We start from the raw sequence: 22,229 nt of genomic DNA, 5'->3' as shown, positions 1-22,229 counted from the left end.
AGTCGTCCAGTTCTTCGTTTTCTGTCATGACATATAAATCGACTTCCTCTCAGATGAAGGCAATCGCATCATCGACTTGCATCGAATCAACGAAATGTTCTCTTCTGCTAGTGAGTTAAGGCATGAAAGTCCCTTGGAATCGCTGCTTAAAGCCAAGCACTTTATACACCCTTTCCTGCAGGAACAATCCACGCAATGTGATCAAAAGTATCCGGACACCTGCCTGAAAATGACAAGTTCGTGGCGCCCTCCATCGATAATGCTGAAACCCTTAGCCATCACGACAGCTTCCACTCTCGCCGGCATACATTCAATCAGGTGCTGGAAGGTTTCCTGGGGAATGGCAGCCCATGCTTCACGAAGTGCTGCACTCAGGAGAGGTATCGATGTCGATCGGTAAGGCCTGGCACGAAGTCGGCGTTCAAAAACATCTCAAAGATGTTCTATAGGATTTAGGTCAGGACTCTGTGCAGGCCAGACCATTATAGGAATTTTATTGTCGTGTAACCACTCCGACACAGGCCTTGCATTATGAACAGGTGCTCGATAGTCTTGAAAGATGCAATCGCCATCCCCGAATTGCTGTTGAACAGTGGGAAGCAAGAAGGTGCTTAAAACATCAGTGTAGGCCTATGCTGTGATAGTGCCACGCAAAACAACAAGGGGTGCAAGCTTCCTCCATGAAAAACACGACCACACCATAACACCAACGCCTCCGAATTTTACTGTTGGCACTACACAAGCTGGCAGATGACGTTCATCGGACATTCGCAATACCCACACCCGGCCATTTGATCCCCACATTGTGTACCGTGATTCGTCACTCCACACAACGTTTTTCCACTGTTCAGTCGTCCAATGTTTACGCTCCTTACACCAAGCGAGGGGTCGTTTGGCATTTACCGGCATGATGTATGGCTTATGAGCAGCCGCTCGACCTTGAAATCCAAGTTTTCTCACCTCCCGCCTAACTGTCATTGTACTTTCAGTGGATTGTGATGCAGTTTGGAATTCCTGTGTGATGGTCTGGATAGATGTCTGCCTGCTACACATTACGACCCTCTTCAACTGTCGGGGGTCTCTGTCAGTCAACAGTCGAGGTCGGTCTGTTCGCTTTTGCGCTCTATGTGTCCCTTCACGTTTCCACTTCACTATCACGTCGGAAACTGTGGACCTAGAGATGTTTAGGAGTGTGGAAACCTGGCGTACAGACGTATGACACAAGTGACACCCAATCACCAGATCACGGTCGAAGTCTATGAGTTCCGCGGAACGCCCCATTTTGCTCTCTCACGATTTCTAATGACTACTGAGGTCGCTGATATGGAGTACCTGGCAGTAGGTGGCAGCACAATGCACCTAATATAAAAAACGCATCTTTTAGGGGTTGTACGGATACTTTTGATCATATAGGTACTTGGCATTCCTTCTTGCATGTTCAGATATTGTATTGAGCAGTTCCTGGGGCTCTGGTGGTTGGGTGGCTGCAACGGGGCCCGTCATCCCTATTTCGAATATTTCTCCAGATCTGAACCTGCAAGTAGACCATGAGAAAATGCCGGCGAGCGGCAGCTTCACTGGGAGACAAACATTACAAACTGATTATTTTTCGATAAACCTCTCTGGAACAGCTGCAGATGAATTTCTTTCAATGGTTTGGAGCTGCCACCCTTGTACAAACACCCAATGAACTTCATTCCTGCTTCAGTGACCTTATGAGCTCCAAAGCTCATAAGGTCACTGAATCTGAGGCCACTTGTTGGAGGTTCGCCCTCTATTGAATTGTGTTTATAAATTTGGTTTTGCCCTGTCGAAAACATGTAGAGGTCGTGTCACAGCCACAGAACGTGTGAAGAAATAACACATGTTTTTTGGATTCTTGGGAGAGCTTAGAACTGTTGAGGTTCTAAATGAGTGTGTCTCTGTTGCCTATTCCAAGTTCCATACAGAAGACACTGGTGACGGATTCTTCCTACTCATTACTATCGGCTATATCGTCAATCAGCAGGACCAACGAATTAGTGCCTTCCCCAAAGTGAAGACGTTTTCTCGCTGTCTCGACTTTTCTATGGCTGAGCCAACAATTGAGGTGTCTGTGTCCTCAATGATCTGCTTGAGATGATACCATCGATCACATAATTTTTTCTGTCAACACTGAGCGAAAACGTTTCTTTTTAAGTTTGTTTATTAAGAAACATTCTTTTTACGCAGTTGGTGACACTGAGTCGGTTAACAAAACAGAAGCGGATCATGAAGCGCGCGCTCTTCAGGCACATTCAGCAGATTTTATGCTTTTCTCAGTTTTCTCCTCAGAGTATCTATCAAACGCTATGGTGCAATTTCACTCAGAGCGTTCTTGTGTAGTTCACGTACTTTTCAAGATAAAGGAAACCATTTCGTCGGTATTCTACACAACTCAGCGTGTTATGAACCACCGTCAAGGACGAACACTGTTTTACTTGTTGTTTTAACTCTGACTGGATTTAACAGTTTAAAGAGGCTTGATTTTCTCGTCTTTCGAATTACTCCGTCGTCAGCAAAAAGAAGCAAACGGAAAGATGAAGTATGACTCGAGCTGCTGTGAAGACTTCACATGGAAAGGGATCCGATGGAAAATTGTATCAGGAGTGATAGAGACTGGTTCATAATTCACAATTCATCTTTACTGTACACTTCATGGCTCGTAGGGGCCCTACTCGGTTCTTTCTCAGGAACTGTTATTCGTCACAGTTTTTCTCTAGGATATTTTTCATGCTTTATTTTCTCGTTTTCATAAGCACCTTGGCAGTTGATGTCTTCATCCCCCTCTCCTCCAAACCGCATGATGGACTTTTCGTGAAGAAATTGATCACGAGAATCAAACTACTACTGAATTTCTCCACACCAGTGTTGCTTAATTTGAACATTTGGACGAATGAGGATGATTTCGTGTTCGAAAATAATTTTACACGAAAAAGTCTTACTGGAAATTTAGCGCTACGAATACTTTCACGTTTCTATATGTATCTTTGCAAAAGAGTGAGTGAATTTTAAAATTTAGGAGCTCTTTCTGCGCAGAATTTGATACTCTTTCACTTTCATGACTGTTACTTTTCATTTGGAGTAGCTGTTTTTGATTTACAGGCGTTGTAACATGAGAAAAACTTATATTTCCGACAAGTTGGTAAAAACTGCCGATCTTTGACGATAGATTGTAGCTAAATGGCTAAAATTATTTTAACTTTTATGTAAGTCATTCTACGCGAAATTTTATGCTCTTTCAGATGTTTTGGTAATTTTCTGTAGATTGTATCATTTTCGAGTTATAGACGAAAAACAGAAAAAAGTCCCAAAATTTCACGGTTCTTCGGCTCTCAAATGTTTAATACAAGCCATATTCCCTCGAAAACTCATGTAACTCTTATTTTGATTGCCAAATTACATTTATTTTCATCTTGTGCATATTTATTGTTCAGCGCGACTTTTTTTCGGTATAATTTTCTTGAGTATTGTGAGTTATCAGTTATTGGATATATTATGAAAACAGCTACCATCCACCAACTTTGTGAAACTTTTCCTGCCACATTTCTTTGTTTCTTGTCATTACCAGTTTCGAATGTTTTATTCATCATCTGATGGCTGCATTGAATTTACAAAGCCAGCTGTCAATCAGTGGTTGAATCCTTTGAACCATAGTGCACTAAAGTAAAAACATTTCAACACTTCAATTTTGGAAAGGAGGCGAAACGAGACGAAAAATTCAAGCTGGAATTGTATAATAAACGAAAGGCCCTTTCTTCTATTAAAATTTGTGAGACTTATTATTTTTTGCAAAAATAAACTTCCTGTATGTTTTTAAATACACAAAACGATTTTGGTTAGAAAGATTCTACAATGGTGTATTTTTTATAGCCTGTGTCAAAAAATGTTACTAATATTACCCTAACGCTGATCAAATACATTAATTAGTTTCTGATGCTCATTCCATCATATATTTGCTGTTGCCAACAACACATCGATTGCCATCTCTTTAAGCTCAGTCCTGATTCTTAATGCATGCGACATACATCTTTGATTTGTAGCATCTTTGTTTGATATCAGAACGTAGAATACCTAATTTTAATGTAAAATTAGGATATTCAGTGTACAAGTGCAAGTCGTGACCAACTTTTAACTCTGTGCGTACGTGATTGTGATGAAAAACACGAAACATAATGATACTAATGTGTTTAATGAATATTTCGTGCTACTCGAAAAAAGATGCTAGCCTCTGAAGGTCACATTCATTGTGAGTACCCGTACATGTGCCGTCCATTTATGTTATCTGAAAGCTATGTAATCCTTGCAAATAAGTTTTTCAGCTCGGGAATGCACAGTTTACTGTGAAACCATCTTCAAAATATGTGCGAACAGCTAAGATATCTGCGTGCAATAACAAATTAATTTTGACATTTAGAGCTTATGTATGAGTCATCTGCACACAGTGGGCGTTTGAAGATGGCTGTAGTGGCCGAAATCAGCCATGTTGTCCAATTATTATAGCCAAATAAAAGAATAATCACTTCACTTGGTAACTTTGTATGGACTGTGGATTCCAGTTCGAATAAATTATTACAAATTATAATTGATATCATAACATACATTTTACTACACCAGAACAGCGTCGGGAAGGTATGCAGGCTTGCTTTTATTGTAAAAACATACAAACATTATTAAAGATTTTGAAGGGGTCTTATAAAAAACAGAAAAAATCGTTTTACGAACAAGCAAAATATGTTTCATGACATCCATTATAATTTACGATCAAAAGAGCTCAAACTCTTATGAGCAGGTGGAAGACAGTCTACGAGGAGCTACGAAGCGAATAAATTGTAACAAATTTCACTACATATTGATGTGGATTTTAAAATATACATGAAAGAAAAAGGATGAATCTTCAGTGGGAAATTTCGGATATGTCACCAGAACTAACAGATGTCATAAGTTACTAGAATTACCCGATGACTTGTTTGGCAATAACGAACGGCCAGAAGAATAGAAATAGAACACGGATGAGATAAAAAAAACCACACTCACACACTTTCAGGTAGGAACATATAAATGCAGATTATGACAATTTATGTAAGAACAGGTAGATACGTCACAGTGAGTAACAAGTTCAGTAACTTAAAAAATGAACGCTGTACAGAGCACAGACGAAAAGGGATTTCTTTTTAAGAAATCCACTTGTTCAAATAGAAAAAGAAAATATTCGTAGCACAAATTACGAATGACATCATAGAACAAGGCAGCACATTCAGAGCAATTGAAGGCATTGACTATACGAACAGAAAAGGACAAAGGAAGATAAAAATTGCATGAAGGTTTCAAAACTTTCTTTATTGACTTTATTTACTTATGTATCATATTCCCAGGGACTAGCGAACCAAAGCTACTTGGTCATGGAGCGAATAAATACCTAGTTTATAGAAGCCTGATTAGAAAATTTACAAACAGAAGAAAATAAAGGCTTAATAAAACACGAGAAAATTTTTTAGAAACTACATGACAAAGGAACACATTACAGAGAAATGTTCTCAACTACTGAGAGGGACTCCTGTACAGAATGGGAATGGAGGCCCACAAGGAAACCTTTAATTATTGATCTGATGACTCAGATTTTTCAGTTCCGATGAAAGCGTATTGGAAAGGAAACCTGCTGAATAATGCACGCCTTTCTGTGTATTGCTTGAGGGAGTGTTGTCCAGCTGCAGATGGTTTAACGTCTAGTCTTCACTAATGAATATTGCAGTCTCCGCACAGATGGAAGTTATAAATCAGAGACATCTGAACAATGAAATAAAAGTAGCAGCAGCTAAAACCTAGAATGGCATTTAAAAATTTTATAGCTGTAGAGCCATACCACAAGTAAGAAACTGAACTAAGTCCAATACGAAATTCATGATCTGACAGCGTAGATCTGCCTGACCGCCATTTCCGTGGTGAGGGCACAGAGTTGTCCCAAAATACGATACCTTAGGAGACAATAGACTGAAAGAAAGCAAAGTACAAAAATCGTCACGTTTCAGTGTCAGAGCCATTGAGGATTATTCTTCTGGTGAAGATAGCAGCATTCAGTTTCCGCACAAGATCCTGAGGGTGGTACTTCCAAGAAAACTGTTCATCTACCCTCAGTCCTGAGAATTTAAAATTGTGGATTTCACCAACTGTTAGACTACCTCGATACAATTACATTTCTGTTGGGCATTTATTTATTTTATTTATCGTATGGCAATACAGACACATAAGGAAGAAACAAACAAATCACTAATATAACAAACGTTAATAATTGCAAACAAACATTGCTAATATAACAAAGTTTAAGGATTACAAACAAACATCAAGTCTATTAATATAATCTATCGACTCTGGAGTTGCGAGCAGGAAGTCGTCGGGGCTCCCATTATAGTCTCTTCTGGAAACACTCTTCAACAATGTGGCTGATGGTCTGACTTTCTCCGCAGTCACACTGAGGGGATAGTATTTTACCCCATTTATACAAGGAGTAGGGACATCTGCCATGACGAGTTCTAATCCTATTTAGAGTGGACCACGTTTTGCGTGGTAGGCCAAAACCAGGTGGCTTTTGTGTGATGCAAGGCATGTTATGATTTTGCCATGCGTTCCATTTTTCAGACCATGCGTTTGTGACACTGAAACCCTCTTGTACACAGTTCCTTGCTGTTCTCGTTGGCGGGTTCCTAGATCGAAGCCTATTAGTGTTTGCAGCCTCAATGGCTTGGTGGATTGGCAGGCTTCGATTTCCCATGATGTTTTTGTATTCACGTACAAGGGCGTCAGTACGTCGCAGGTGTGGCGGCGGGATGTGGCTTAATATTGGGAGCCACTGCGTTGGAGTGGGTTTAATTACTCCAGAAATCATCCTTAGAGTGTTATGCAACCGGACATCCACCTTTTTTACATGTCGGCTGTTTAGCCAAATCGGAGCATAGTATTCGGCAGCCGAGAATACTATTGCTAAAACAGAGGTGCGGAGAGTGGAGACCGTTGCTCCCCAGGTAGTACCACAGAGCTTTTGAATAATGTTGTTTCTTGTCTTTAATTTTTCGGCGGTCTTTGTTAGGTGCTCTTTAAAAGATAGTGTTCTATCCAGCTTCATGCCCAAGTACTTCGGAGTTTTATTATGCCTGAGAACGGTGTTTTCAAATCGAATGTTGAGTTCCTTTCCTGCGAGTTTGTTGTTGAGATGGAAGCAACTCTGTTTTGGAAGCATTTGGTTGAAGTGTCCACTTACGGAAATATTCACCCATTATCTTCAGGTCTTTCGTTAGGATATCCTCAGATGCTTCAATTGTGCTGCATCTTTTAGCGAGGGCCCAATCGTCAGCATACCCGAACTTTCTTGATTGTGTTTCCGGTAGGTCTGCAATATAGAGGCTAAACAGCAGTCGTGCGAGCACTGATCCTTGTGGTAAGCCATTCTTTAGTTTTTTGATGGAGCTGTAGTCAGTGTCCATACTTATTTGGAACACCCTATCATTGAGCATGCTGTTTATTAAGCGTGCTATAGATTTGCAAGGAATTGCTCGAAGAATTTTGTACATGATGCCTTCTCTCCACACAGTGTCGTAAGCTGCTGAAAGGTCAATAAAGGCGACTGATGTTTTCAATTTTCTCTGAAATCCCGCCTCAATGTAAGTGATGAGTGACAACACCTGGTCAGTACAACTTCTTCCTGGACGAAAGTCTGCCTGTTCAACTGGGATCGCCCTGAAACAATTCTGGGCTAATTCTGTTATACAGGGTGTTACAAAAAGGTACAGCCAAACTTTCAGGAAACATTCCTCACACACAAATAAAGACAAGATGTTATGTGGACATGTGTCCGGAAACGCTTAATTTCCATGTTAGAGCTCATTTTAGTTTCGTCAGTCTGTACTGTACTTCCTCGATTCACCGCCAGTTGGCCCAATTGAAGGAAGGTAATGTTGACTTCGGTGCTTGTGTTGACATGCGACTCATTGCTCTACAGTACTAGCATCAAGCACATCAGTAGGTAGCATCAACAGGTTAGTGTTCATCACGAACGTGGTTTTGCAGTCAGTGCAATGTTTACAAATGCGGAGTTGGCAGATTCCCATTTGATGTATGGATTAGCACGGGGCAATAGCCGTGGCGCGGTATCGAGACAGATTTCCAGAACGAAGGTGTCCCGGCAGGAAGACGTTCGAAGCAATTGATCGGCGTCTTAGGGAGCACGGAACATTCCAGCCTATCACTCGTGACTGGGGAAGACCTAGAACGATGAGGACATCTGCAATGGACGAGGCAATTCTTCGTGCAGTTGACGATAACCCTAATGTCAGCGTCAAAGACGTTGCTGCTGTACAATGTAACTTTGACCACGTCACTGTATGGAGAGTGCTACGGGAGAATCAGTTGTTTCCGTACCATGTACAGCGTGTGCAGGCACTATCAGCAGCTGATTGGCCTCCACGGGTACACTTCTGCAAATGGTCCATCCAACAATGTGTCAATCCTCATTTCAGTGCAAATGTTCTCTTTACGGATGAGGCTTCATTCCACCGTGATCAAATTGTAAATTTTCACAATCAACGTTGTTGGCTGACGAGAATCTGCACGCAATTGTGCAATCACGTCATCAACACAGAATTTCTGTGAACCTTTGGGCAGTAATTGTTGGTGATGTCTTGATTGGGCCCCTTGTTCTTCCACCTACGCTCAATGGATCACGTTATCATGATTTCATACGGGATACTCTACCTGTGCTGCTAGAACATGTGCCTTTACAACATGTGGTTCATGAACGATGGAGCTCCTGCACATTTCAGTCGAAGTGTTCGTACGCTTCTCAACAACAGATTCGGTGACCGATGGATTGCTAGAGGCGGACCAATTCCATGGCCTCCAAGCTCTCCTGACCTCAACCCTCTTGAATTTCATTTATGGGGGCATTTGAAAGCTCTTGCCTACACAACACTTGTACCAAATGTAGAGACTCTTCGTGCTCGTATTGTGGACGGCTGTGATACAATACGCCATTCTCCAGGGCTGCATCAGCGCATCAGGGATTCCATGCGACGGAGGGTGGATGCATGTATCCTCGCTAACGGAGCACATTTTGAACATTTCCTGTAACAAAGTGTTTGAAGTCACGCTGGTGCGTTCTGTTGCTGTGTGTTTCCATTCCATGATTAATGTGATTTGAAGAGAAGTAATAAAATGAGCTCTAACATGGAAAGTAAGCGTTTCCGGACACATGTCCACATAACATATTTTCTTTCTTTGTGTGTGAGGAAAGTTTCCTGAAAGTTTGGCCGTACCTTTTTGTAACACCCTGTATATAAGCCTCTCTGTTGGGCAAAAGTTCCGTGTCAGAAAATATGTGCACTGCGTTAATCTGTCCTCTGAAAATCACTTGCTGATGTGTCCAACTACCATACTAGCTACAATGAGATTTTCACTCTGCAGCGGAGTGTGCACTGATGTGAAACTTCCTGGCAGATCAAAACTGTGTGCCGGGCCGAGACTCCAACTGGGGACCTTTGCCTTTCGCGGGCAAGTGCTCTAGGCGAGGTACTGGCGGAAGTAAAGCTGTGAGGACGGGGCGTGAGTCGTGCTTGGGTAGCTCAGTTGGTAGAGCACTTGCCCGCGAAAGGCAAAGGCCCCGAGTTCGAGTCTCGGTGCGGCACACAGTTTTGATCTGCCAGGAAGTTTCATACCATACTAGCTAGATCACTTAAATTACACAGTTCCATATCTCATCTAGAAAGAGAAAAATTTTCTGAATCATCGTCCTGTTTAGTGGTATACTAAGAGGAGCAAAGGACCTAGAATAGAAACCTACAGAAGGCCCCACCGCCTTACACTTATAGCTCCTCTTTCTCTTAAGTGAAATCTTGAGTGTTACTTGTTTTAATTGGCTGGCGAGAAGAGACAGCGGAATTGTTTTAATGATGGGAGCAGGGACAGGAGTCAGAAATTGTTGGTTCATTGCTAGCAGGTTGATGCCTGACTGTGGGAAGAAATATCAGTATTTCAGCGCCAGTATTTGCGTGACTCCTCAACAGACTTCATAAAGTTAATCGATAATAAATGCAGGTTCTTTTATTGACCATGCAATATGCATTCAAGGCTGCAGCAACGGCAGGTGATCAATAGCATCAGCATATTAGCAACTCTCAACTTCTCCCGTTGCTGACGATTACAGAGCTCTAAAAACATTTAAAATCAGGTTAGGACACGCAATAATGATAATATTAAGTGAAGGTATTATAGTTTTGAATCAGGTATAATTAATCTTACATGCAGATTAAGGAAGATCACATTCTGTTTTCCGTGCAGACAGGAGACGTTCCAGAAAGAAATAGATACATGAAGCTGAGCCAGTTGCGGAATCTTTTTAAAAGAAATTCATACCGAGAAGATTACACAGATTTGATTTGTACAGCTGATATTTACAACATTATCTAGGAGACTGGGAAGCTGTGGATGCTCCTTTATAACGGTCTATTGGCTCTGAGCACTATGGGACTTAACATCTATGGTCATCAGTCCCCTAGATCTTAGAACTACTTAAACCTAACTAACCTAAGGAGACCACACACATCCATGCCCGAGGCAGGATTCGATCCTGCGACCATAGCGGTCACGCGGTTCCAGACTGAAGCGCCTAGAACCGTACGGCCACACCGGCCGGAGCTATAACGGTCTATTACACAGCTTACATCACCCCAATCAGATTCTCCTGTCTGTTAACAGCGGAGGACAGTCTTCTTCTTCTTGCTTTCTACATATACTGTGAACCATCGCTGAGTTTGTTTTTTCTTTTTTTTTATCCCATTATGTTTCAACTTAAGCGAAAGAACTGCATCGTCCTCGCAATCAAATGATTTTGTTAAACCAAAGAAAATGCCTACTGTCCTCGACCTATTCTTTAGCCCTTCGATATGTCTAAAACTAAAATTATGCAATCATATGTGTATGGCCATTTTTCACTTATGGAAGTTAGCCAAGGACTTATAATGTGAAACCATTCAAAGACTTCAGTTATCCAGCGAGCAATGCATAAATACAGGTTGGGAATTACTGGGAGATGCAGGAAAGCATCAAAGGGTCAAGGGGCAAGTGGAAAACGCAAGTTGTAATGGAACTGATAAGAAGCTGGTTGGGACAGCTAGCTGGCTAGCTGAGCAATTGAAGTTGTAGGTGGTCCATGACGTTATCCGCTGCATTGCTGAAGGTAGGAAGAGACAGATGACATTAAGAAAAATGCTGTAGCAGCGTGGATGCACACACTTGCAACTTCAAGAGGATGCTTTCAACCCTTTCGGTCATGGTGTCCTCATATAAGGACATAATAAATAAATGCTTAGTATATTAAAATTCTTTAAATTTTACCATTTGTGATTTCCGTCATCATATTGTCACAAGCAGAGAGTTTATTTGAGAACAGTGTCGACATCTCCTGCCAGTCTGTGGTACTACAAAACAAAACTGAATGTGCACAGTCACATGGACGCTTCGCAATAATCTTTATACCTCCCATCAGCCGGTTAATATCTTCTGAGTTTAGGTAAAAAAAATCATTTGTGAGTACAAATGTGTAATCTTGAAGGTGGAAACTAAAGGTGTCTTTCGCAACGAAAGGTAAGTGACATGTTTATAATTTTATATATGTCTCCAAATGAGGACATTGTGATTGAAAGGTTGTAGTAGCGTAGAAATGTAGGACATTATTTCACTGTCTTTTTAGTCACCTTATGATGATTGCACATTGCCCCCAGTCCAAGATAGACGAAGGCCACTTACATAAAAAGAAGTTACAGGGCTCCTTAATTCATCCGAAATTGCGGATCTGTCCGATGATCCTCGTGAAAAGATTCAACAAGAGGATAATGACGGAGATAATGTTAGACGCTTTATATCATGCGGTTTCTTGAAAGCTGAGTAGGCTAGATGCAAAAGCCGCTAACTGCATGATAAGTGATCATGAAACACTCGTCCCATCCAAACGACAATGCATTGGCAATGTTAGTGTTGCGTACGAATTTGTTACAGCGCAGCCAACGTTAATCGTAATCGTTACTGACTGAAAGGTAGCTTTGAATGTCCAGATTGGTAAGTCTGATGTATGCATTTAGCGGGCTTTGCACCCGAAGACAACATGCAGTTAGCTGCTTTTGAAACCGAACACGATTTTCGACAGCCATTTTCGACGGTTTATAGCGGTTTTACAACCTGAAACATATTCCATCATGTAGGTACTGAAAAAATCTATACGGCCGTGTGCCCACCTCAAAATCGACATAAAATGAGTTTTTCGATGTCAATAAACTTAACCAACAGCCATATACTTTAAGATATTTTATTTTATTCAGAAAGCAACGAGTTTTGGCTATTTATTTTGCCCTCTTCAGGCCCCATACGCTTTTATCCAAATAAACGAACTTATCGTATAGCACCATAAAACACTGGATATCGTGAATTCCAATTGTTATGCAAATGCTTCATTTGTGTAACTTATGTATTTTGGTGAAATAAAATCAAATAAAATACTTTGACACTTAGACTTATTCTTCACCCACTTGAACACAATGTCCTCATTTGGGGATGGATTGTATCTCCCCTTCTCCCCTTGGGGGGGGGGGGGGGGGGGCACCGCGGCCTCCGAATATTTTATACATCTGAAAAATCATAATTTAATTCGAAGAACTGGAAAGCAAAGCCATGATTTTTTTCAGAAAAAAAAATTCGTGACCAAAAGGGTTAATCTATCAGTGTATGTTAAATGCCTGCTGCTGCTGACCATGATGTAAATGGTGGTTGTGGTGGTAGTGATGGTGATAACGACATCGATGAATCGATAATGCTATTCGACATTCTTGCTTTATACTATTAATAGCGTGCCAACTTTGTAACAGAATCGTCTTACAGAAGCAATAAGAACTACTGTTAGGCATTCAGCATGATAATATGATTATGTCCTATTTGTGTATGACGGACAGGAGGACTACTCGGTGGAGTGGATGCTGGCGCGGTCCGGCTCCGTGGGGGTGGTGCTGCCGGAGGAGACAGGCGTGTCTGCCGCAGCTATTGCCATCACCGTTCTTCGGCACGACTTGCTTAACACCAGTTTCCTCGATGAGGGGCTCCACGTTAACAGCGACGTCATCAGCGTACAGGTATGCTAAATTTAAATTGGAGGTGAAGGGAGGAGAAAGGAAAGGAAAGGGAAGGAACTAATGATTTCAGTTGCATCGGGACTTGACTCGGAATCAGCGGCGACGAGTGCTCTGCTGCTTATTAGGCAGTTGCGTCAACTAGTGCGCCACCCGGACACAGCGTTTATCGTAACTGCAAGGTCTACCTCGACACTCCTCTCGGGCGACCATACACTCCCACCTAGCGCAGTTCCCCTCCATGTCCTCCGCGCTCGTTAATTTGGGATTCCCACACGAGGTCAGACGTAATTTTGCATCCACACTGAAGAAGGTGGATTCGTTCCCCATCAAGGCGACTCAATTACATGAAAGCGTGAAAAGTGATGCGGCGGTGGACATTGATCAATAATTGTTTGAACAATTGGAAAAATTGTTTGGAAACAATAGAGGAAAAATCTGAAGGTAATTTATGAAACTGGGCACAATCTAGGGTGAACTTTACCTGATACCCATATCAACAGGCCTTTAATATCAATACATTCAAGGTCAATTAAGATAAATTGCATTTTGTACTGCTTCACATTGATTCTATTGTCTTTAGTCTTAACTGTTGTGAAATTGTCCGCACTTTGTATCTGCACAGCATGTGGACTAATGTGTGCAAACTTAGCTTACCATTTAGCGCGCAAATGGACAAAACATCTGAGCAGTCTTCTCAAGCCCAGGGTGTTAAACAGACATTCTACATAAATATGAACCTGTACGTCAGCTAATATCATGTGCAGATTGTAACAAAAATCATTAGAAATGCTTCTGCCACTAACTAGAATGCGTAAATTAATAAAAGTAAAAGTTTCGGGTCTGTTTTAGAAAAGTACAACAGCTATTCCCTTTTTTATTGTATATATAATTTATCAACTGTGCTTTCAGGGGTCAAGTGATACACAAAAATCATGTTCAGTTACTTTCAATGCTCAGTAACAAAATATTTAACTCTTGGACATATTGAATTGACGATTATTAAAATTTGGTAGCTCTACATATGAAAAATTTTTTATCACATGGGAGAATCTTCATTAGCTCATTTACATCTATGATGGCGTAGCTGCTCAATGCACTGAGTTGGTGGAGAATAAATTTACTTTCTGAACCAGTGAAAAAACTCTCACGTACTCATTGTGAAGGTAGGTTAGTATCCTAGCTTTTGATATTCAATGGTCAAAGAGTACACAAGTTGGAGTGAGCAGAATTTCGATTCAACATTAACTGTGGCCTAATGCGTGATGGTACTTTACCACGCAGCATCTGCAATGGCATTGTCTCTGTGCTGGATCTGAAACGCTAATTCCCTATTCTGGCCTTGACTGAATTCACTCAGTCTCAACTTTGCTGCGTTCTGTAGAACATTAATTTTTCCATATTCTAAATAATGGCTATTGCACACTCGCTAAGGGTTGGGGTGACTTGTACAATTTTTTTGCCCGCAAAAATTCCTGCAGGAATAATTAACTACCTCTTTCCTATCTTTCGCCACGATACATGAATCGTATCATCCACACTTCGCAGAAAGAAAATCTATCAACACCCTCTCTATTTTCCACACACTTGTGCTGTCCACTGCAATACGAGAGAGATACCTAGAAATTTTAGTTCTCAAAATGCTTCTATATAATGGGGATCTCCCCACCGTGTCGCATCTGCATCGCCCAGTATGGCTTCAGCCAATCGCCTTCGTGTTAGAAGTGAATTTTATTTTTCTTGCTGGGTCGCAGCCTAGCCCAGTTACAGCCATCCAGCCACTTAAACTCAGTACCGGCCGTATTTACGTTAAAAGGAATAATGTATTGTTCTGGCCTTATCCCTTTCTGCGCTGAAGCTCGCCGTTCTCTTGTTAAGTAGGGTTTTCCGATGCCATTAACTTCCTGCTCGGATCGTCTCGAAAATGCGTTTCTCTTTAACTTATTTATTCATGCCTTGTCCATATTGATAGATATTGTTTTGTTAGTTTTTGGTACATGAGATTACTGCAATTGCCTTTTTTGATATAATATAATTATTATTTTCTGAGGATCTCATATTGTATCATACTGTCGTTATGGATCAAGCTCATGTAAGGTCCATAAAATCCGGACGCCTTACACTGTGACAATGTCAATGTAGAAACGCTCCTCCGGATACCGCATAAGTTCTTCTTGTCTGGACCAAACCTCTTGACATGGAGTCTCAGTGGTGAGTGAAATGATGAACACATAGAAGATGACCTCTTAACCTTCAAATAAATTTCGATTTTTTAATAAATTTTATAACACTTTTAATGAACAGTTGAAATACACATTTTTAACAATGCTGGTACTGCGGATCCAAGCATACGCCCATAAACTTCCACTTCTCGAAAGAAAACTGTGAAGATACATGAATTAATAAATTGAAGAGTGTGTTTCTTACTTTGCTTCATACGGATATTTAACGATATATCAAAACATTATCCTTGCCACAAAACAACTCGTTAATTTACCTTTGGCGGTGTCTATAACGCATTCAGTTTACATACAGCTTATGTATATAAGAAAAGAACAGAAAACTAATTCAGTACAACATCATGCACTTGTATAACGTTCAAATATGCACTACAGCTGCTTCTGTAGTCTGTGCACGTGCTTATTACCCTTGATCAGAGCAGAATTTTACTTCCGTAATGCATCCCGTTCCTCGAACGTAGAACCTAATCTTAGCTTTGACGTTTTGCCTAATATCATACACTGTAGAGCCAAACAAACTGGTACACCTGCCTAATATCGTGTAGAGCCCCCGCGAGCATACAGAAGTGCTGCAGCATGACGTGGCATGGACTCACCTGAAGTCTGAAATAGTGCTGGAGGGAACTGACACCATAATTCCTGCAGGGCTGTCCATAAACCCGTAATGGTATCAGGGTGTGGAGATCTCTTCTGAACAGCACGTTGCAAGGCATCCCAGATATGAAAAATAATGCCCATGTCTGGGGAGTTTGGTGGCCAGCGGAAGAGTGTTCCTGGAGTGTTCGTCGAAATGCACAATGGACATGAATGGATGCAGGTGATCAGATAGGACGCTTACTTACGTGTCACCTGTCAGAGTAGTAAATAGATGTATCAGGGGTCGCATAACACTCCAACTGCACACGCTCCACGCCTTACAGATCCTCCATCAGCTTGAACCGTCCCCTGCTGAAATGCATGTTTTCAGTCATCAGTGTCGGTGTTGACGGGCCCAGGTGAGGCGTAAAGCTTTGTGTCATGCAGTCATCAAGGGTACACGAGTGGGCCTTCGGCTCCGAAAGCCCATATCGACGACGTTTTGTTGAATGGTTTGCATCCTGACGCTTGCTGATGGCACAGCATTGAAATCTGCAGCAATATGCGGAAGGGTTGCACTTTTGTCACGTTGAACGATTCTTCAGTCGTCGTTGGTCCCGTTCTTGCAGGATCTTTTTCCCGCCGCAGCGATGTCGGAAATTTGATCCTTCCTGATATTCACAGGACGCTCGTGAAATGGTCAACGGGAAAATACCCACTTCCTCCCATCACACGTTCAAACTCACTTAAATCTTGATAACCCGCCATTGTAGCGGCAGTAACCGATCTCACAACTACGTCAGACAGTTGCCTTCATAGGTGTTTCCGGCCGCACCGCTGTATTCTGCCTATTTACATATCTCTGTATTTGAATACATATGCCTATACTAGATTTTTGGCGCTTCAGTGTACATTCTGCTACTGGCACATCATAAGAGTCTATGAAAACTGATTTTGGAAGCTCTGTTTTTCTTTCCATACCTAATTTTTAATTAGTACTATTATATGTATTTGACTTCTTTGCTGGATTCGACATCTGAGTGAGGCCTCTTCTTAACGTGAATTCCCCTTTTTTTGGTCTTCGGTAAAGGGGGCCTTTTCTTCGGTCATCGATGTCTGTTTCTATATTCTTCTCTTATTTGATTGTCGTTTCTTGTGTCGATCTGATACTCACGAGAAAAAGTTGTACTAATGTGTTACAGGAACATGTTATTCCCGCGGCAGGTGTGGCCAGCCCAGGTTGCGGATGTGTCAGTTCTCACAGAAGTCACCGGCCGACCGCCTAAACTTGTCCCGGAGACCTGATAGGAGAGATAGGAGCAAAGCGAGTTAGAGACTAGTTGACACAGCGGACGTATCCACGTCTCTCTCACATGAGATCTCGTTTGCTACTTCATAAATTTGCCGGATTTTAACATGATTGGTACGACCCCTTCGTACACAATCAAGTGCCTAAAGAAGTGATTTACATCCTGAAACCCGGGTCGTATACACGATTTTGTCCAAATGAATTACTGGTCAAGTAGAACTGGAGCTGATTTTTCACCACGAAAAATTTTAACAACAATTGTGGATGATCCGCGAAGAGTGGTTATGCGAGTTAGAAAGCTCGCCTTTTCATCCTCTGTATGCGATCGATGTATGTATCAATTATTCTTCTCCAGACGATAACTGCGTGCTCCAAAACTTGGCGCAGTAGCGTCTTTACGGACCAACTCCAAGCTGTGGTGACAGCTTGGACGTCGGGTTGAGCGGTGTATGGGGAAGCATGGCGTTCTCGACCGACCGGCAGGATATGTCTGTTTCCTTTTGTCGAAATTGGCCTTTTGCGTGCGGGCTGCGATCGTTTGAGAATGGTAATTTCTAACTTCTGAAGGACTGGGCAGCCTTAATATGTACATATTACAAATTGAATTGCCAATTAAGCAGTATTCGTTGAAATTTGTTCCTGGGATGTAATGGGATGGTTCCTAGTTTTGGTATTAGCGTGTGAGGAATGGCTGCTGTTCTATTGTATAAGACCGAAGTTTTGTGTAGGATAATTTTAAGTATTTTCGGAAGATATCAGTGTTGGAACGGAAGCGGGGTGCAGTCTCTGTATGGAAGAATCTGTTTTGCAACGTCTGAATGCTCTTGATGTTTGTATCCGCAGTCAGTGCGCAGATGTACGCTCTGTAACTGATAATTGGCAGGAGGATCGCGCTTGATAGTTTGATCTTCAAGTTCATTGAAAGCCATTTTCTTTTATGAGTGAGTTCTTGTTCTCTATTGCAGGTGTATACTGCATGTTTCTTGAAAGTTAAACAGGAGTTCGTAATTACAAATAAATATCTAACACTGGGATTTCAATCCCATTGAGTGAGAGTGTGGCGTCATGGGGTATTGATTTGGTTATGAACAGGATTGCTTGATTTTTAGCTGAATTTATAGTGGTTATACAGGTGAGTGCCCAGTAATGAACTTCCTCCAAGTGCTCCTGTAATTTTCTTGTCATTTACATCAGATACTAACTACTCCTGTAAGTACCTATACCATCTGCAAAGACGCCAGACTGGCTAGTTTGCTACAAAGTATCGTTTTTGTACATTTAGTAGAGTTTGGGTGCCATGTCAGAGCCTTGCGGGAATCCTGCAGTTGTATTTCAGAGGTGACTATTACATGTATAGTAACCAGAATATGACTCGGCTAGGAGACGCTGTACGATCGGCCGAGGGCGTCGATGGATTAGTCGAAACACACGAACAGCGATGGACAAACAACAGGTCAACACGCCTTAATATAAACCAGATCGAGGGCCCAGACGTAGCAATATCTGAAACCAAGCAAGACTGCGTAAAAGTAACGATACAAGAGCAGAACCAGAACATGACAGAGATCCGGGGGCCTTTTTTTCTTCACTGTTGTTTCATCCCCCGTGCCGCATATTGGTGGGAATGGGCTTTCAGCGGGGCAATACCCCGCTCTTCAGCCAACACCATTGTTAATGATATAACAAAGATGATTAATGATGATTAATGATATAACAAAGATGGTATATATATACGATGTCTGTTCTTTCGCACATGTCCAAAAAAAAAAAAACGAAAAAGCGAAAAACATTTTTGATCCAGCAACGACTATGAATTAAGACACAAATAAATTACAGACAGAGTGGGCATCGATGTAAATAAATGGGAAAATTTGAAAATTTATGATGGATCAGGATTCGAATCCGGGTTTGCTGTTTAATTCGACATCTGCTCTGACCACTAAGCCATCTAAAGACCTGTCCAAAAGAACAGACACCACATATCTATAATGATGGCGAAGAAGCAAAGATCTCTTCAGAGCACATGCACACCAGGCTCGAACTCTTACGCGAAACGGCGAAATATCGCCAGTAACGAGGATAATTGGCAAGCGGCACTATATATATGTAGTGTGTGGATAAGTTAATAACTTACGTCTGACGGGAGGTGTGCCAGAGTACTCAGTGAAACTGTCATGACTACTGTGTCTGGATGGCTTCGTAGTCAGAGCGACTGCTTTATTGTGACAAAATCTTATGGGACTAAACTGCTTAGGTCATTGGTCCCTAAGCTTACACATTACTTAATCGAACTTAAACTAACTTACGCTATGGGCAAAAGACACACCCATGCCTGAGGGAGGACTCGAACCCCCGACGGGTTGAGCCGCACGGACCGTGACAAGTCGCCCAAGACCGCGCGGCTAGAGCGACTTCCTAGTAAGTAGGAGACCCAGGTATGAATCGTGCTCAGGCAAAAACTTTAACTTTCCCCATTCATTTACATCCGTTCCCACTCGTAGCCAATATCTATAATTTATTTGTGTCTTAATTCGTGGTGGCTGCTGAGTCAAAAATGTTGTCTGTTCTTTCGGACATGTACGAAACAACAGACACCGCATAATATACTAAAGCGCCAAAGAAACTGGTATAGGTATGTGTATTCAAATACAGAGATATGTAAACAGGCAGAATACGGCGCTGAGCTCGGGGACGCCTATATAAGACAACATGTGTTGTTGTGTCACCGCCAGACACCACACTTGCTAGGTGGTAGCCTTTAAATCGGCTGCGGTCCGATAGTATACGTCGGACCCGCGTGTCGTCACTGTCTGTGATTGCAGACCGAGCGCCGCCACACGGCAGGTCTAGAGAGACGTCCTAGCACTCGCCCCAGTTGTACAGAAGACTTTGCTAGCGATGTTACACTGACAAATACGCTCTCATTTGCCGAGACGATAGTTAGCATAGCCTTCAGCTACGTCATTTGCTACGACCTAGCAAGGCGCCATTACCAGTTTATATTGAGATTGTAATTATGGCCGGCCGCGGTGGTCTCGCGGTTCTAGGCGCGCAGTCCGGAACAGCGCGACTGCTACGGTCGCAGGTTCGCATCCTGCCTCGGGCATGGATGTGTGTGATGTCCTTAGGTTAGTTAAGTTTAAGTAGTTCTAAGTTCTAGGGGACTGATGACCACAGCTGTTGAGTCCCATAGTGCTCAGAGCCATTTGAACCATTTTTGTAATTATGCTTCATCAAGAGCGATGTTCTCCAATTATGGATTAAAGTTAAGTATTCCAGCAACAACGTACCTTATCGGCTATATTAATTACATTGTCCTGTTCCAGACCTCACGCCAGTTTGCGTGAGCTTAAACGCGTGCATTTCGGCCTCCTCTAGCTACACGGTGTTGGCTCTTCTCCCAACACATCATGTGTCAAGCGCACGTACGATATGGGTTACTGCTGCTACAACGGTAAGTTATCGAGAGTTTAAGGGAGTTTGAACGTGGTTTTATAGTCGGCGCACGAGCGATGCGACACGGCATCTCCGAGGTAGTGATGAAGTCGGGATTTCACGCCCCCCATGAACCATGGATCTTGCCGCTGGTGGGGAGGCTTGCGTGCCTCAGCGATACAGATAGTCATACCGTAGGTGCAACCACAACGGAGGGGTACCTGTTGAGAGGTCAGACGAACGTGTGGTTCCTGAAGAGGGGCAGCAATATTTCCAGTAGTTGCAGGGGCAACAGTCTGGGTTATTGACTTATCTATCCTTGTAACATTAACCAAAACGGCCTTGCTGGCTGGTACTGCGAACGGCTGAAAGCCGTAATTTTTCCCGAGGGCATGCAGCTTTACTGTAAGGTTAAATGGTGATGACATCCTCTTGGGTAAAATATTCCAGGGGTAAAATAGTCCCCCCCCCCCCCCATTCAGATCTCCGGGCGGGGAATACTCAGGAGGACGTCGTTATCAGGAGAAAGCAAACTGGCGTTCTACGGATGGGTGTGTGGAATGTCAGATCCCTTAATCGAGTAGGTAGGTTAGAAAATCTAAAAAGGGAAATGGGTAGGGTAAAGTTAGATATAGTGGGAATTAGTAAACTTCTGTGGCAGGAGGAACAAGACTTTTGGTCAGGTGAATACAGGGCTAAAAATACAAAATCAAATAGGGGTAATACAGGAATAGGTTTAGAAAAGAATAAAAAATACAAGCGCTGGTAAACTATTACGAACAGCGTGGTGAGCGCATTATTGTAGCCAAGATAAACACAAAGCCCACACCTTCCACAATAGTACAGGTTTATATGCCAACTAGCTCCGCAGACGACAAAGAGATTGCAGAAATGTATAGTCAGATAAAAGAAATTATTCAGATAGTGAAGGGAGACGAAAATTAATAGTCATGGGTGACTGGAATTGGATAGTAAGAAAAGGAAGAGAAGCAAAAGTTGTAGGTGAATATGGAATGGCGGTAAGGAATGAAAGAGGAAGCCACCTGGTAGAATTTTGCACAGAGCATAACTTAATCATAGCTAACACTTGGTTTAAAAATCATGAAAGAAGGCTGTATACGTGGAAGAGGCCTGGAAACACTGGAAGGTTTCAGACAAATTATATAATGCTAAGACAGAGATTTCTGAACCAGGTTTTAAATTGTAAGACATTTCCACACATGACCACAAACTATTGTTTATGAACTGTAGATAAAAACTGAAGAAACTGCGAAAAGGTGGGAATGGGGTCTGGATAAACTAAAAGAACCAGAGGTTGTAGAGAGTTTGAGAGAGAGCATTAGGGAACGATTGACAAGAACGGGGGAAAGAAATACAGTACCAGAAGAATGGGTAGCTTTGAGAGATCAAATAGTAAAGGCAGCAGAGGATCAAGTAGGTAAAAAGACGCGGGCAAGTAGGTTAGGTAACAGAAGAGATATTGAACTT

The 22,229-nt window shown here is 42.1% G+C and overlaps 1 protein-coding gene across 1 annotated transcript in view; it reads left to right on the top strand.

The window, feature by feature from the left end:
* Positions 1 to 22,229, top strand: part of LOC126456876 (uncharacterized) — a 288,788-nt gene that overhangs the window by 150,245 nt on the left and 116,314 nt on the right. The window contains exon 7 of the mRNA XM_050092697.1: positions 13,008 to 13,184. Within this exon, the coding sequence (XP_049948654.1) occupies positions 13,008 to 13,184 (177 nt within the window). The remainder of the gene's footprint in view (positions 1 to 13,007; positions 13,185 to 22,229) is intronic.

Source organism: Schistocerca serialis, chromosome 2, assembly GCF_023864345.2.
Source record: "Schistocerca serialis cubense isolate TAMUIC-IGC-003099 chromosome 2, iqSchSeri2.2, whole genome shotgun sequence".
Lineage (NCBI taxonomy): Eukaryota > Metazoa > Arthropoda > Insecta > Orthoptera > Acrididae > Schistocerca > Schistocerca serialis.
This window is presented reverse-complemented; position numbering and strand designations above follow the sequence as displayed.